The following is a 16949-nucleotide window of genomic DNA, read 5'->3' as shown; positions in this document are numbered from 1 at the left end:
GCCAATTCAAACATTTTTAACCTGCCGTCCCCCTTTTGGGCATTCGGAATGTTAACCCATTCTGACCTGAGATCAGATTCATACGAGGTTTCCACTGGACACACACTGGTCTGATGAACCCATTCTGACCTGAGATCAGATTTTAAAAATGTCAGTCGTTCTTCGAATTTTTCAAAAATAGCAGACCTACAAGCTCGTATCGCGCCACTCGGTGGCGCGATACGAGCTTGTAGATCTGCTATTTTTCAATAGGTAAAGCATAACATGATGCTAACACCAAAATGGGTGCCCGGTCAGAATGGGTTAAGCCGTTTCGCATTTGGTCCATTTGCTCAAACATTTATACACTTTCAGAGTAAACACAAACTCAGGATCTGACTGTGGATGAACATAATATCCTTACGGGTTGTTAAAATAAATGATAGCTGCAAAACAACTAAATAGACGCCACTATATATTTTAAAAAAGAGGACACCCTACACTACAGTGATTGTACTAGCTAGCTCATTGCACTTTTTCACCAGTCACTTAAAACAAAAAACTAACACATTATAATGGAATGCAAATAATTGGTGAATTAGGCTACTAGTAATTGGAAAACTGCAGTGCCTTTGGGAGAAGGCACTTTAACTGACTTTAACCTGGACTCAACGGATTTCCATGAAACCCCTGGACTCATTTATGTCAAGTTGTAAGTGCAGCTGTTGCTACGGTACCATAAAGGTTACAAGGTATTTGAAGAGCATTTATCTTGAAATAAGTAATCAGGGGTTCTCCAGATAATGAGATCTATAGGGCCCCATCTTGCACTCCGCGTAAGGTGGCGCCCACGATAGGGCCCCTAGTCTCTTTCTGACATCTTTTCTCATGGCAACCTGAGCTTTAACTGTAATATATTGAGATATTTGTCTCTGTGCGTCACATTCAGTTAGTCCAAGAGAGGGCGCCATTGCATCTGTATGTAGAGTTTGTACAAAGAAACCTGTTGGCTGACAAATCACACCAATCCTCACAATGTTCCAGTTATAGAAGCATCATAACATTTTGTCATTAATGCACTTAAAACAAAATAGAATTGGACGTTTTAAAGTACATAAACAGTACAGAAATGTAAAGAGTGTCTATGTTGCTTTGTACAGTATATAGATATCCACATTTCATTTATGACTTCTAATGATAATAATATGGATTTGAATAATGTGTGCCATGAGCACTGCATGAGCAAATGCAGTCATATCGCCGTGATTGTGATTAGGCCTGTCACAATTATTACATAATCGCAATTATTTGTTTAATAATCGCCATAATGGTTATAATCATTTCCATGTTAAAAATGTCAATGCATTTTCCCAAACTTCGTAATAGCAGATCTACAAGCTCAAAACGTGTCGCATCGCGACACGATCGGATATCGAGTGACAATGAATCAATTAATTAATGTGTCGTTTTGATTTGAACGATCCACATAGGCTACACAGTATATTGACATCCAATAATGTCCATATCAGTATCAGACTTGCTGTTAACCTTGACCACTTCCAACCTGGTGTCTGACCCTACCGTACGTTGGCCATGACACTATAGGCATTCTTTATTCTTTCTCTTTCTGTTTTCAGAAAGATTTACGAAAAGCATGTGCAAAAATAATGTGATCTACAATTTTGTAGATGGGCTATTGTCCCTTTTTGTCACAAGACGAAGTCCTGCAGGGCTTAATTGGTTAATTAATCTACCGTAGCACCACAAGATCAGTAATCTGGTGATTAAGGCAGTATATCCTAAATCTCTTTCAGTTGCTGTACACATAAAGCCAACAAGAAGCATGTTGGCAGAAATGTGCAATAAGCGCCTTGGAATAGGAAGGCACTAGCCACCACCTTTCTTGATTGTAACAGATAAAAAGCCATTCACTTGGACACACATTTAAATGAATTAGGGTGGTACAGGGGGTAAAAGACAGGTATCAGGTATCAGACAGGTAGAAAGGTATCTGACATGATGTCATTTTATTCCGTTAGGAACAAATGATCCAATATGGGATGATCAGATAAAAATAAACTTTGGGTTGACCGAAAATAGCGCCTTGCCGTTACTTAAAAGTATTAGACAATCGCAAAGTCTGCCTGTCGAGTGTCCTTGATTAATAATAATAATGAGAAATGACACGTATAGACTGCATACCGAGAAGAGATATCAATATAATGAGAAAATGTCAACAGTGCAAATGTGTTGACATTAGAAAAAACCCTAACCAAATTCCTTTTGGAGATGAATGCAATAGCCTACATTCCTGCAGCAAGCAAGAATTGTGATGCAGTAATGAGAGTTGGTCAAATAGAATCTTTTTCTTGTCTTGGGACATTCTGACAAAATCAAACATAATGTTATTATTATGATATTTCTGTACAATAATTGGATTCAAATTTAGTTTTGGATTGGGGTTGACCGAGTTACCACAACATCTAAGAACACCATTACATATGGATAATGCTTATTTTTTCAAGTCAATTGATCAGGTGATTCACACTTAGTTGTGCATCGGTTCCGTGCGATGAAAACAGCCGATCTACAACGCATCGCACACAACTTGCAAGTATAAATCAAGGGTTACTTTACTAACTGTAGTGTATACGTAGCTGATACTTCAGTATACGTATTGTATACTGAAGAAAACTTTGGAAGTTCTGAATACCAATTATGGCACCTTTGAATAGTCACATTCCCGCTCTTGAAACCGCCATGAATCTTTTGCCGCAGTGTTTGCATTAACAGCTCACGATTGAAAATGGTACCATACAGTATGTGGTGTTTGCAGTAGAGTTAAGTCACCCTACCGCAACAGCTCCAATATTTAAACACAAAGGAAGATTTTTTTTATCTCAGCCAGACTCAACTCAATATGGAGTGTTTGGTGTTTATACTTTGGTTACAAGTTGAAGATGCACTTGAGCCCTGTCCAGTGGAAGCCTTGTACTGTTTGTTAGAGAGGACCACAATGGAAATCAGTCCTGGACTTTATTGTGTCATATGCTCAATTGGTTAACCCATGTTATTATTACTTACTAACTAAACTATGTCCAACACCTTTACTTTCCAGGACATGGAGAATAACCTGTAATTCAATGGCTCTTCAGTTAATACTTTTCATTGGTTATATAAAACTCAGACTTACTTTTAAAGAGCTTGTAATCTGGCCTTTTCGTGTGATATTCTTGCATGACGAAGTAGGACATTCATTTTACAAAAAATATATAACAAGTTGAAACAAGGAGATACAAGGTCTCTGGCTGACAGCAACGATTTCAGGCCACCATATAACCATGTCTTTCTTTTATGAAGCTGGCTTTACTATTGGTCTACAGATTATTATGAAGATGAATAGGTGTTATTGATCACCTTAATCTAATTTTAGGATAGAAGTCATCAGAACCAAAAGAGTTACTTACATGTATGTAGTATATTCATACAGCGCTGGTTACACTGAATCCTGGGTGAATTTGAAGGCGTACCTTTCATATCAAAGACACCAAAGGGTCATAACAGGATGGGGATTGTGGATGAGAATTCAAATGTGAATTTACCATTAAACCCTAACAATCCTTGGACAGATGACTAGTAGCTTATAGTTGGGTGTGTATGGAAAGCCCGTACATCTGTTTTCGAAATTCTCAAAAAACGTTCAACATTTTTTTGAAAGAACTTCATACAGCATACATGATCATGATTAACAGGAAAACTGAAAGCAAATGACACCAAACGACTGGCTTACAAAACCTCCAACTTGCTCATTCATTAAAATATTACAGTAGCAGCATGATAAGATTCTCAGGAGATTTTCAGAAACAAATGACGGAGCCTACTGTCTGTCTCCTAGCGCACGGGACCCCAAATTCAAGTCCGGGGACCCCCAGGGATGCTTATGGGTCTGTAACTTTGAGGGTGTACAAATGGGAACCACATTTTGCAGTGTGGGTTCGGGGTATGTCCAGTAGGAGTTTTCCCCAGTTATGCATCAAGGGCTTTTCACATGTGTCTTGTAAATCATTTCCAATGAGCGCCGAGCGGGCATTTAGGGAGGCGCGGGCAATCAGACAGGCGAAGCGACAAGCGGCGCACTCCTGTGACACTGCCCGCACCTTAGTTAGCCCATAGCACAGTTTGACCTACATGATGACCACGCAGACGTACCGTGGTCATTTTGTTATCACGTTTTTGGTACTAAAACCAAGGCTTATTTTTCCTGACCACAAAGTAAAGATTTAGATAGCACGTCATTTAGACAGATTCTATGGTTCATTCATTGTTTACCTGGTACAGTGGTTCAATATTGCATATTGCATATTGTTCTTCAGGTTCTTGGTTTGCTCATGATGCTAGTTTTCTACTGAGGTACTGCACTGTCTCTCTGCATGTGTTTACCTTGTTTATTGTAAGTCGCTCTGCTAAATGTCTAAATACTACCGTAGTAAATTGTGCAAATCACATTTGTTCTACACAACGTGTTAAAAAACACATTGATTTCCATGAGGAGCCAGGTGAGACCTGTCTGATGGACTCCCATTTGATACTAGAGTTACAGACCTGTAAGGGTCCGTTTGGATTTTGGACACCAGGTGATGGTCCCCCAAACCCTTTGTTGTGAAACTGTATCCTAGATGATCATTTCTGCTAACTTTCGGCAATGTCTTCCACATGTCTTTGTCGTCAGTTCTTGTAATCAGGGTGATCAATCATCCACTCACATCAACCCAGGTTCGGTCGAAGACAAAAGCACCCATTCAGGACATTCATAGTGTTTCGTGGTCTACTCCCCCCCCCCCCCCCCCCACACACACACACACACACACACACACACACACACACACACACCCGGGAGTCGTAAAGGTGAACATATAGTGCGGTCCATACTCCTTCCGATCCTTTTCTTTTCTTCTGAAAGGAAGGTGACATAACCATAATTTAGCGTCATTCCGACCTTCAGAAAGGACGGTCCAAGAACTTTTTCCTCTGAAACCCCTGCACCTACACGATGTCCCGACTCCCGAACCCTCCGAACTCTAGCATCGGGAAGCCTTTCTCTCCTGTGGGAGAGATCTTCCGACGTCAGAAGGAGCATGTCATTTGGCTTTTAGGTTCCCCCCCTGCTCCTCCTCCTCCATGTCTCTCACCACCACGTGATCTTGAACTCGTAGATGGGCCTCTTGCAGTAGTAGTGGTTGATGAGGTGCTTGTCGCAGACGCCGATGCACTGCTGATCGGCGGTGATGCCGCGCTCCGCCAGGTCGCCCACGATGCAGTGCAGCAGGTCGTACACGTCCGCCACCGCCTCCCACGGCCCGAACGAGACGTCCACCTCGCAGTGGTGCTCGAACAGCTTGCCCTCGCCGTCGCCGCTGCGCTCGAAGCGCAGCGAGTTGAAAAGCGGACGCTCGTACGGCGTGATGGGCATCTCCTCCTTGTACACGCAGATCTTCAGCTTGGCGAAGCGCGCCTTCCGCTGCATGGCCCGCAGCTTCGCGATCTCCACGATGCGCTCCAGATTGTCTGAGGAGGAGGGAGAAAACAGTTTGGGGTTGTTGTTGTTCGTGTGTTTTTGAGTGGTGCAACCACTCCAAGGAACAACAATGTCCGTGTTGTTCACCTATGTATGTGACGTTAATGAGCACCAGTATGACTATTAGTACCAGTAGGGGCGCTGTTGTGCCAGAAACAGAGAGAGAGTGCTGCACTGTTGCCTGCTAAAGAGAGAGAGAGAGAGAGAGGGGGGGGGGGGGGAGTTGCACCACTAAGTTCACACAGGTGTGTTTTTTTTCTTTAGAATAGGTTTAGAATAGATTTAACACTCCTCCTGACAAAGCCAGGTGTTTTGACAAATAGACTTTTGGTGGATTCCTTCATGTCACATCACAGGTTTAGGTTCTGTATGTCACATGGTGGGAAACGACACGTTTGAGTGTGTGGGACCTTATGGGCCTTACCGTTTAAAGAATACTTCAGAATAGCCGATCTACAGCGACACATTGTGAGCTTGTAGATCGGCTATTCAAAATGTTTAAAGACATTTTTTTAAATAGTAAAAAACTAAAAAGCAAGGGTTAGGGCACCAGAGAAAATAGAGCCCATTGACTTCTGCGTATTCCTCCTGCGAATGGGGAAGTGTACGGCTGTGACGTTTTACATCACCTGGCATGTTGTTTCACGTTAATTTATGGGCGTGCATTCAGTATGACTATGCCAGATGACACGAAATGACACGTTTGGCGACACGCATTTCACACAAACACAAACGCATTTCACTGAACAAATAAGACATGTATTGCAATACGTATATTATCTCCTCACATCGGAACAACGGGATTTACGTTCAAAATCAAAGTCAGAACTCAGAGTTCAACTTTGCCTAGTACATTCATTAACACTGAGGCTTCCGCTTTGCAGATTCAGATACAAACGAATGCCAGGCACACACCTCTGTAGTAGGGCAGCAGGTCCAGAAAGGACTGCCGTACTTTCTCTCCAGTGAGTGGCTGTCTGTCCTCCAGGCTGTCCAGCAAGGGTCCCAGAGCGTAGTACTGTGCCTCCCTGTACACCGCCCGGATCCGGTCTCTGTGAGGTAGCTCGCCTTCTCGCAGGAAGTTTAGGATGTCACTTTGGAAGGGAAACGATATATACCGTTGGCAGACGCAACCCGTGTGACAGTACACAAGCAATACAATACTGGCTTATCATCACGAGACCCAAGTTTAAAAATGGATATACAGCAGCAACAGCATCTGTATCAAATACCAATAACACACTGATGCGGAATAGAAAAGAGTATTGTATTGTACACATGCAGAAATTACTCTTGGCTTCATTGTGGTGCATTTAAATGATACAAGACAATGGATATGCCTCAAACACCACAACATAGCATAATGTCCAGCATACATTCACGTTCAGACTCACAGATGGGGAAAATAAATTAAGTAAAGTCATGAAGACGTGATTCTAGATAGGGGGCTGGGTAATAAATCATTATATTAATATCATTATATGAAACTAGATATGGTCTGGGATATCTTAACATCATGATAAGGCCAAGTGTTATCTTTTCCTCTTATGAAAGACTAATCTAAGCATTACAGTGAAGTGATGTCAAGCTGTAAACTTACCTGGCTGTTTTAGCTATATTATTATTTATAATGTTATATAGACATTGTTACTGATGATTATTCATGTGTAAATATTTTGTGAAAGCACGAATAAAAGAAAAACAAGGACAGAAAAAAGAGAGAGAACAAAAGACCATAAAAACTGGTCAAACATCTTGAAAATAGCTTGTAGATCTGCTATTTTCACAATATTCATCTATGGAACCTAGTAAAAGTAAATGTAATGGATCGAATCCTACAATTCCAATTTTCCAAGTGCTTGTCAAGGTGGGGGGGTCCCCCGTTCAAACACGATTCTTTTGGTGGGACACGGCCCGAAAAGGTTGAGAAGTTAACCACTGGTCGGGAGGTGGTGCTCACCCGAAGTACGCCCCATCCCGGTCAATGAAGAAGCGCCCCTCTGCGTCGCGTGGGATGTGATGTCGTCCGCTGAACATGGCGGCCAGCATGGTGTCCTCGTAGCGCCGCAGCGTGGACAGGCGGGTGGTGAAGTACGTGCCCCCCACATTGAGGGGGATGACCTCCGGGAACTGGATGGGATCAGACGTGAAGATGAGACTCACACAGCGATAATTAATTTACTCTTGATGTATTTAGCAGTGATGTAAATAGGTTTTCAATGTAGTAGCCCTGGGATGCAGGGATGGGCTTTTAGGGGACATTTTACGAGTCCCACTTCAACGACGTTATAGGAGTCATATTTTGCATTTTTACAAATTGCAGCATTTAACTCCCATTTCAGCTTTATATGGTTATAATGTGGTTATATTCATGTAGAAAACAGAAGAAATTATTATTATATAACTAAAGCTAGCAAAATAAACTAGAATAAAAAACAGTACAGTAGTACAGTAGTGCATCCCGTGGATGTAGAGGTCGTTGTTTTATTGCGTCCCTTAAAGGGGGAGTGTCCCGGCCCGAGATTAACATTGCTGATAAGGTACATCACGTGGTCTGAATGAAAACAGTTTCAAACGAAACTGCTCCCTCCGCTCATTCTGTAGCTCCAGAATGAGCAGAGGGAGAGGGCGCAGCTAGCAGGCTAGTCTGCCCTACCAGAACAGCGGTTGTTTTTTAATGGTATAGTCACCCGCGGTCACAGTCTTAAAAATAAAAATATTTTCTCTAAAACTGCTTGGTAGGGCTATAGCTGGGAAAGCCTCCACTTCATTCAGTAGAGCATTAGACGTAACGAGCTGTCACTCATTCATTCATGCAGCCCCATGTTGCAAACACAAGGAAGGAAGGAACCTTCACTGCCTGCCCAGCTAGTCTCTCTCTCTCTCTCTCTCTCTCTCACACACACACACACACACACACACACACACACACACCGCGTCTCGCCGTCTTGCAGTTGCAATGGATGACGGATAGAGCCGATGCTCTTCTTGGTAAATAATAAACACAACTCTTCGCGTTCACAACAGCTATACACACAGGCTAAATAGAATCAACTTGGTGTGTGTGTGTGTGTGTGTGTGTGTGTGTGTGTGAGAGAGAGAGAGAGACCGCCCCTATATCGGTGTGTGTGTGTGTGTGTGAGAGAGAGAGAGAGAGAGAGAGAGAGAGAGAGAGAGAGAGAGAGAGAGAGAGAGAGTGTGTGTGTGTGTGTGTGTGTGTGTGTGTGTGTGTGTGTGTGTGTGTGTGTGTGTGTGTGTGTGTGTGTGGGAGAGAGAGAGAGAGGGGTGGACTCAGGTTAGGCCGGTGCAGTTTTGCTATAGTAGTCACACTGCAGGCAGTGGTAACGTTACGTGAAGCTCCAGGGCTCCGTGAGCCCTGTTCAGCACTTACCAGGCTGAGGGCGTGTCAGCGGGGGGGAGACAGATAGACAAGACAGGTACGATGGAACCCGTCACGCGAAATTGCGATTATGCAACAGTTTACGCTAAAATTTACACGTCAACTCAATATCATTCTAACGAATTATAAATAATAAAAAAAAAAAAATTCCACCAAACTTTAACCCAGCTATGAAGCTAAAAGTGACCTCAAAACCACTAGCATGAGTTGATAGCCACCAGGAACGCTAACTCGCAGAGCCCAGAGCCGCTCTGACATTTAGACCAGATACAAGATCAATTTCATTGGTCAAATTGAGCTGGCCCGACTTGACGTCACAATCTAGATGCTAGCGTTAATAGCCTTAATAGCTTCCCGAGGGGCGTGTCAGTCCCGCTTTAACTATAAACTTGGGATGCAAAATGGGATGCAAAATGCACCCTATTTTAATCTCCGATTTAGGAAGTTGGAAAATTATATAGCACCTTTCAGAACAAGGTTCCAAAGTGCTGTACAGTACAAGGTTAAAAAACACAAACAACATATAGCAAGTCACAATCAAGAGCAGTTTAAAAACGAGAAACACAAAAGGAAAAGAAGACAAAATAGCAGCCGTTGAAAATAAGTGTAGAGGTAAGTTTTTAAAAGTGACTTAAACACAGGCACAGATGGTGCTAACCTTACATGCACCGGTAGAGCATTCCATAATCTGGGTGCCCGCCCGATCACCTCTGGTGACAAGGTTCGTCCTAGGGACCTCAAGTAGGGCCTTATCTGAGGATATGTTCAGATTTAGGTGGGGACAGCATCTCTATGGGGCCCTAAGGAACTATACAGGGTATAAGGGTTAGTTCAGATTTTTTGACCTATTTGTTTGTGTCCAGAATCGCTACGCCAGCAGCACAAAAACATAGTTCCATGTGAGAGAGGGGTCAAAGTTGAACAAAAGTTGCGCTATATGGTAGAAATAGGTCAACAATACAAATTACGCTATTGTTTTGTATTCATTTATTTTTAATGAGTTGGCCCCTAGACCCGCACAAAACCAAAAAACTGGAACTATTTAATATTCACCAAAACCAGCCCAGAACTCCCACAGAGACAATCAAGTAATACCTTTGCAACCACTAACGGTACATATTAATGGCAAAGTATTTCCTACAGCTTTAAGTCCGAAAAGCTGAACTAACCCTTTAAGTGGTTAAAGAGACAAGATTATCCGACTGGGTATTATACCGTACTAGCAAGCCCAACACTGTTGACAGGCCATATGGGGATCCATCAGCTCGGCTTGAACATTATGAGACCTGACACTTACAGTAACACATAGTCATGATCCAGCTACTAGCTATACTGGCTACAGAGCACTGGCATATTGTGAGCCAAGAGGTGTGGACAGACAGGCCCCTGGAGAATATGCAGTGCGTGTGTAATATCACTAACCCTAGAACACTATAAAGCGCAACTTTTGTCACACCATCACTAAACCCGGGTATATTTTACCCAATGTAATATATTCCATTAAAAAAAAGCTTGCAACACAGCGCAAAGCAACGCGTTCTGTGCTTGTAGATCGGCTATTTAAATTTCACTAGTTTGGGTCCCAGGTAGCTCTGGTCCATACTGTAGCTCTAATGCGTTTCATTTAGAGCTATGTTACTCTCAACTTCCGCCGCTCGTGATGAATATGGATCAGATAAGGTACACATGCTGACACAGTTAGAACATGCAAACTGTGGTAACTTCATAGAAAGAGTAATCGGCGTAGAGTTATTTACAATCAGTCCTGTACAGGAGCTGTCAAGACCCCAGGGGTCACGGGACAGTTCTAATCTTGATGAAATATCTCAACTGTGTTCAGGGAGCTTCCTGCTCTGCTATACAATGTATTTGTGATTGAATCAGTTAGACCTGTTAATAATATATTACATTCTACCTTTGTGACATTATGTGTTAAATAAGGTTCCGCATACCTTATAATATAGTATTGATATTTAGTTAGTCCTATTGATATAAACCGTATAGTCACTGTGCCACATGAGCTACATGCCAGATGTCCCGTCTACCTCTTACAGGCAGATCCGGTGAAAGCAACAATCTGATTGGCTCCCATAGAGAGGAGGCAGCCTGTTTGAATCCGGAGGGGGGACTTTGTGAAGTGAATATATGGCAATGTTTGGGACCACTGTTTTGTGTTCACATAGATTGGCTACTATGATGTGACTCCGAACTGAGGGCACGGGGCCTTCAGCCCGTGCCTCTGCCTTGTTGTACTGAGTGAATCCTGACAATAAAGCTGGATTCGTAAGACTGCAACCTGCCTGCCTACCTCCGTTCCTTCTCACTCATTCAACCATCGCTGCTACAAGACAAGGGTCATTTGACACAAAATATATACATCACTCGCATTAATGCAGACCAGCCTCTCCTCTTTAGCGTAAATAAAAAGAACGTTTTTGCTACTCACCAAAACAAAGGTGGGTCGTGTCATTGGAAAGCCTACTTTCCTTAGTGGACGCACTCTGAGCCCCCCACCACACATATAAACTGTACTTTTTGGCCAAAAGGGGATTTTGTTTCCACCGGGAAAAAATACTTTTAGTTACTCCGCTGCGCCTTCTACCGATATTGCCCAGAGAGTTGCCTCATAGAGAATATTTTTCCTTCCGGTGAAAGAAAATCCCTTTCTGGCGAAAAAGTACAGTTTATACGTGTGGTGGGGGGCTCAGAGTGCGTCCACTAAGGAAAGTAGGCTTTCTTTCTTTTTTTTTTAATATATGTTTTATCCCACGATTTTGTAACCCCTTTTTCACCCCTGTGTCAATCATCTAATGTGATCCTGGGCTCTACACACCCTCCACCAACCTATAGTCCCCATATATGGGGGACAAGGGGAGAGCCTTCTATAGGTTGTAATTGGTATGGTCACATATTATGCCAATTATGAAAATTGCCCAACTAAATTATGCAAGTTAGCATCCGGCAGTTTCTACATGCTGGGGACCCATACTAAACATTTCTAACATAAAACCTTGGTGTACTCAACATGTCCGGGTTCACAATGGGGCTCTATGGGCTGGCTACTAGACTAATTTAAGATGTTTGAATATTATTCTTTTATTTTTCATAAATCTTCTCCTCTGGGGGGCCCCTGGAGAAACCTTTTCAGATGGTGGTGGTCCGTGGGCAAACAAATAATACATGTGCATTTGGGGTTATTTTTGAGAACTACAGGTGTGTAGTGCACATCACTGCAAGTGCTGGTCCATGATGTGCAACTGTGTCAGAGAAAGTCAAGTAGGACTCAGGAGTCATTCATCCAAGAACAGAACAGAACAGAACAGAACAGAACAGAACAATAATATGAGCCCTGAATTATCTATGTGCAATATGCTGGCAGTAGGTAGCAATGAGACACACACACACACACACACACACACACACACACACACACACACACAAGGGCCCCTACTACTACTACTACTACTGTAACGTAACGGTTACCTACCTCCTGTGATGCACTGAAGGTCGAGCGGAGCGCCTTGCCCAGGGTCAGACTGGGAGTCGCCGCCGCCGGACTCGGGGCGATGGCCAGCGGCGGCTTTCTGAACTCCTCCTCCGCGGAGGAGTCCGAGGAGCAGCTCGCCATGGCCGCGGCAATGGCATCTGGCTTGTTGTTGTTGTTGTTCTCGCTGCCGCTGTGGTCGCTGGAGAACACCACCATCACTCTGGGCAGCGGCAGCGTCCGCTGCCTCTCTTGGACGAACCTCCTCACCCGCGAAGACGACGACGACGATGATGATGTGGCCGCCGCGGGCGAGAGCAGCAGCGGGCCGGCACCGGGGCCAGGGCCGGGGGGGGTGTTGTTGAACGAGTGGGACGGCGGCGGTGGCGGGTGGTGGCGGCGTGGGTCGCCGCCGCTGTTGGCCGGTGGTTCGTCGGATCCATTCTGCTGCATGCAAGCAAGCAAGCACACCAGCGACGTGGTTGTAGCGACGGTGTAGATCAGACCGAGCGAGGCCCCGGCGGGGGTGAAGTCCGTTAGTCCGATGCAACGATCGCTATGGAAACACACTGCGATTCTCCTCCTCCTCTACGCTGGAACACACACCCACACACACACAGCCTCCCAGCCAGCCAGGCAGCCACGGAGAGAGAACCGAGGAGGGTCTGTCTGTCTGGTCTGGGTCAGGAGTGGAGGCACCCACCCGTCAAATAAATCCACTGTACATTCTTCCTCAGTGCAGCCAGGGTTCCGCTGAAGTGCCGACCGGACGGCAAGCAAGGATGTTTCATATAGAACAGGAGCTGTTATTAAATATTAATACAGGAACTACAACCACAAAACAAACATAGGTGGTTGTTGTAGTAGCAGAATGAATGCCGCACACCAGACAGATACAAATCACGTGGTTGACTTGACAATAATAAACTAGCCTCTGAACTGAACTGGTGTTACGCCGAAATCGGTGACCTATTATGAGGGCAGCAGCGACAACAGCTCTTCTCTTACTCTCTGGCTCAGGTCAGGTTTCATTATGTAATGTACTGTATATTTACCCAAGAGGAGAAAGAAACGCCGAGCCGAGTGAGTATTGATGAGAGTACTGTAGTACATATTCTGACAGGTCACCAATTATGGTATAACAAGAGGGCGGCTCTGTGTGGTGCATTCGAGAAGTTCATTAAGCTCGTAATGTATAAACTATAAACTAAAATCGACTAATCTAATATACGGCAGCCTGCGTTTTTTTGTATTGCGTTTTTGTAATGATTTGAATTTTGATCGTGTTTTCCGGTTGTGTACACTACACGCACTTTTTTGTTAATGTCCAAGTTGAATTCGTATGGTCTTTACATAAAAAAAATATGGAAAATGAAGAAACTAAAGGATCTGAACTTGTATGCAAAGCAGTTGAACATTTTTGGAATTCAATGAATTAATCAAATTAATTGAATATAAATGACCCCAATGGAATAAGCCATAAGCTTTCTTCGGTTTTTAAATCCGCAGTTTATTTACTTTACTCTACTTTCCTGTGCTTTCTTCTGCAAACTGTTAATAAAGTATTAATTAATTAATTAATGCATTCATTCATTCAATGAATTGATTCAATGAATGAATGGATTCATTCATTCATTCAAAACATATATGAGATTAATCAATTTATATAGGATTGGTGACATAGAAGTTAGAACAGTTTAATAACTATAAGTGCAAACAGCATTTGCATTTCGAGGAAGGCAGGAAGCCATCCGGATTCCAAATGTAAATCTCTAGTTATTTTAACCAATGAAATCATGTCAAAGAATGTGACTTTTTCCTGAAAATAGCAAGGCCACATTACACCAATGAATGTTGTTGTTAATGTTACGGTTACCTGATCAATGCCTGGTTTATTATATTCATTCATCTTTGGGCAGAGGTTCATCGTTGGCATCCAGGAGTGTGTGTGCAAAATCTGGCATTGCCCGGGTTAACGGTGCCAGAGATTAGCTGTTCACAGACGGACGGACACACTGACGGACGGAGTGCAAAACATACTCTCTCCCCATGCCTTTGGCCTGGTGGAGACGATAAATAAAACACAGAACACCCATCTGATAACAGATAGTCTTCTACATGGGGGGGGGGGGAGATAGAGGGGACAGAGGTTTGTTTCTTTCTCACAACGTACAGTATTGGTATGTGTAAATATGTAGATATTTATTTTAATGAATGTGATATTCACTCAAATCCAGTGTGCGTTAAGTGTGTATCGGTGTATGACACAGGCAAAGGAGGAACCATCCGTGGGGATGGTATTATTCTTCCGTTGGGGTATTATGGGGGGAGGTAAACGCGGGCTGTTTAAGTCAGGGGTGCAGGGCAACTTTGACGATGGAGAGGGCCACTATATTTCCACACTCGCTCCAGAGGGCCACATTGCGTATTACTGTCGTAGCAAAAATAGCCGATCTACAAGCTCAAAACGTGTTGCAGTGTGACACGTTTTGAGCTTGTAGATCAGCTATTTTTGCTATATTTGAATTGAAATCCTGAATAATTTATTTCTTATTTTTTAATTGGAATCCAATTAAAAGGTTCATTTCAAATTCCTTTAATTTTAGTTCTGTTAACTTTATGAACTAAATACAAATACATTTGACATAAAAAAACACCCTAACCCTATAACCCTTATACTACTAGTCATTAAGATATACATAAAAGTAATTAAAGCGGGTCATGTTTAGAATTGCAACAGCTGAAATATATCAGTATTTTGATATAAGTGATGGTGGGGCTCGGGCCGCCAGTTGCCCATGTATGGTTTAAGTGACAGTAAGCCCGGCCTCGTTGTACACCTTGAAGACCTTCTCGATGGCATTGACGTAGGCGGCCGTCCGCAGGTCCAGGCCCAGGTTGTACTTGCTGGCTGTGCACATGATTTGCCTGGCGGATCTCTCCATAGTGTAGGCCAATCCGGAGTGGACAATGTCCTTCTCAGAAGCACCAGCAACTATGGCCTGGAAATCAGCTGTGGGCACAACAGGAATGGGTCCTCCCTGCTTGCCAAACTTCCTCTCCAAACTCTCCTGTACGGACATGAGGAGGTGGCGGTGGGCATCACTCTCGTACTTGAAGGTCAGTCGTCCGTAACTGACGTGGTTGAGATTTTTCAGCCACTCAAAGTAGGACACTGTGACACCACCAGCGTTCAGGTACAAGTCAGGGATGACCATAACCTTGTTCTCAAGGAAGATCTTGTCGGCGCCTGGAGTTGTGGGACCGTTGGCACCTTCGGCAATAATCTTGGCCTTGACCCTGGGGGCGTTGTCGCGTCTTAGCTGCTTCTCTCCGGCGGCGGGGATCAGGATGTGGCAGTCAGCCTCCAGGATGCTGCCCTCATAAGGCTCAGCGCCAGGGAAACCCACGATGGTCCCATGTTGAAGTTTGTAGTCCTCCAGCTGTTTGGGATCGATGCCCTCTGGGTTGTAGATGTTGCCGTCTATCTCGCCCACGCCCACACACTTGGCCCCAAACCTGTGGAGGTACCTCATGGAATGGTGACCCACGTTACCAAAGCCCTGAATGACGAAGGTCTTGTCCTGGAAGCCAGGGTTCAGACCCACCATGCTCATGTACGAAGCCTCATTGATGAAGTTCTCGATGCCGTGGAACACTCCACGACCCGTGGCAGAAGTACGACCATGGATACCGCCCTGGCTGATGGGCTTCCCTGTCACACACGCATAGGCGTTGATGTCTGTGTGTGCGATGTTGGCATATGTGTCAGCGATCCAGGACATCTCCCTCTCTCCTGTACTCATGTCAGGAGCCGGGACGTCGATGCCGGGTCCGATGAATCCCTTCTTGGCCAGCTCAATAGTGAACCTCCTTGTGATTTTCTCCAGCTCATTGTCAGAGTAATTCTTAGGGTTGATCTTGACTCCGGCTTTGGCCCCTCCGAACGGCACATCAACAACGGCACATTTGTAGGTCATCAGAGATGCCAGGGCCTTCACCTCATCTAAAGACACATCGGCACTGTAACGGATACCTCCCTTGCAGGGAGTCCTGTGCTGGCTGTGCTGGGCACGGTACGCCTCAATCACCTCCCACTCGCCGTTGTCCCTCTTGATGGGGAACGATAGGCTCAGTACGTGGTTGCATGGCTTGATGATGCTCAGGATGCCCCGAACGCGGTTCCTCTTTTGCTCGGTGCTCTCGCGGGTGCGCAGGTCCTCCACCAGCTGGTCCTCCACGATGGCGGCGCCGCGGTCGAAGAAGCCCTCCACCATTCGGAAGAAGTTGGGGTCGTCTTCGTGCTGGTCTGCAACGGAGCCGTAGCGCCGCATCCGCGGCACAGATGCACACGCCGAGAGAGCGCGGTCCACGCGGCCGGAGGCCAGCACTGCGCTCCCCGCGGAGCGGGTGATCAGCTCTCTGAAATAGCGGTAGTACATCATGGTTTAAAAACCAGTTTATTATTTCCCTCCTCTTAGTAATATGCTTAAATTCAGCGGGACCCCTCG

The 16949-nt window shown here is 44.5% G+C and overlaps 2 protein-coding genes across 2 annotated transcripts; both read right to left on the bottom strand.

Moving 5' to 3' along the window:
- Positions 1-4876: 4876 nt before the first annotated feature.
- Positions 4877-13584, bottom strand: kctd7 (potassium channel tetramerization domain containing 7). Its single transcript, XM_080779667.1, has 4 exons — positions 12442-13584; positions 7515-7684; positions 6470-6648; positions 4877-5544 (listed from the first exon to the last, which is right to left on the bottom strand). The coding sequence occupies exons 1-4, from the start codon at positions 12889-12891 to the stop codon at positions 5165-5167; spliced, it is 1179 nt and encodes a 392-aa protein (XP_080635793.1). The 5' UTR covers positions 12892-13584; the 3' UTR covers positions 4877-5164.
- Positions 13585-15245: 1661 nt separating this feature from the next.
- Positions 15246-16488, bottom strand: LOC308326641 (glutamate dehydrogenase, mitochondrial-like; the record flags this gene model as incomplete). Its single annotated transcript, XM_080779612.1, has 1 exon — positions 15246-16488. Exon 1 carries the CDS (start codon positions 16416-16418, stop codon positions 15246-15248), a length of 1173 nt encoding a protein of 390 aa, XP_080635738.1. The 5' UTR covers positions 16419-16488.
- Positions 16489-16949: the final 461 nt, after the last annotated feature.

The sequence above is a fragment of the Protomyctophum bolini genome (assembly GCF_963924005.1).
Source record: "Protomyctophum bolini genome assembly, chromosome: 13".
In the NCBI taxonomy this organism is placed as follows: Eukaryota; Metazoa; Chordata; class Actinopteri; order Myctophiformes; family Myctophidae; genus Protomyctophum; species Protomyctophum bolini.
The sequence above is the reverse complement of the archived record's forward strand: the minus strand, read 5'-3'. Positions and strand labels throughout refer to the sequence as shown.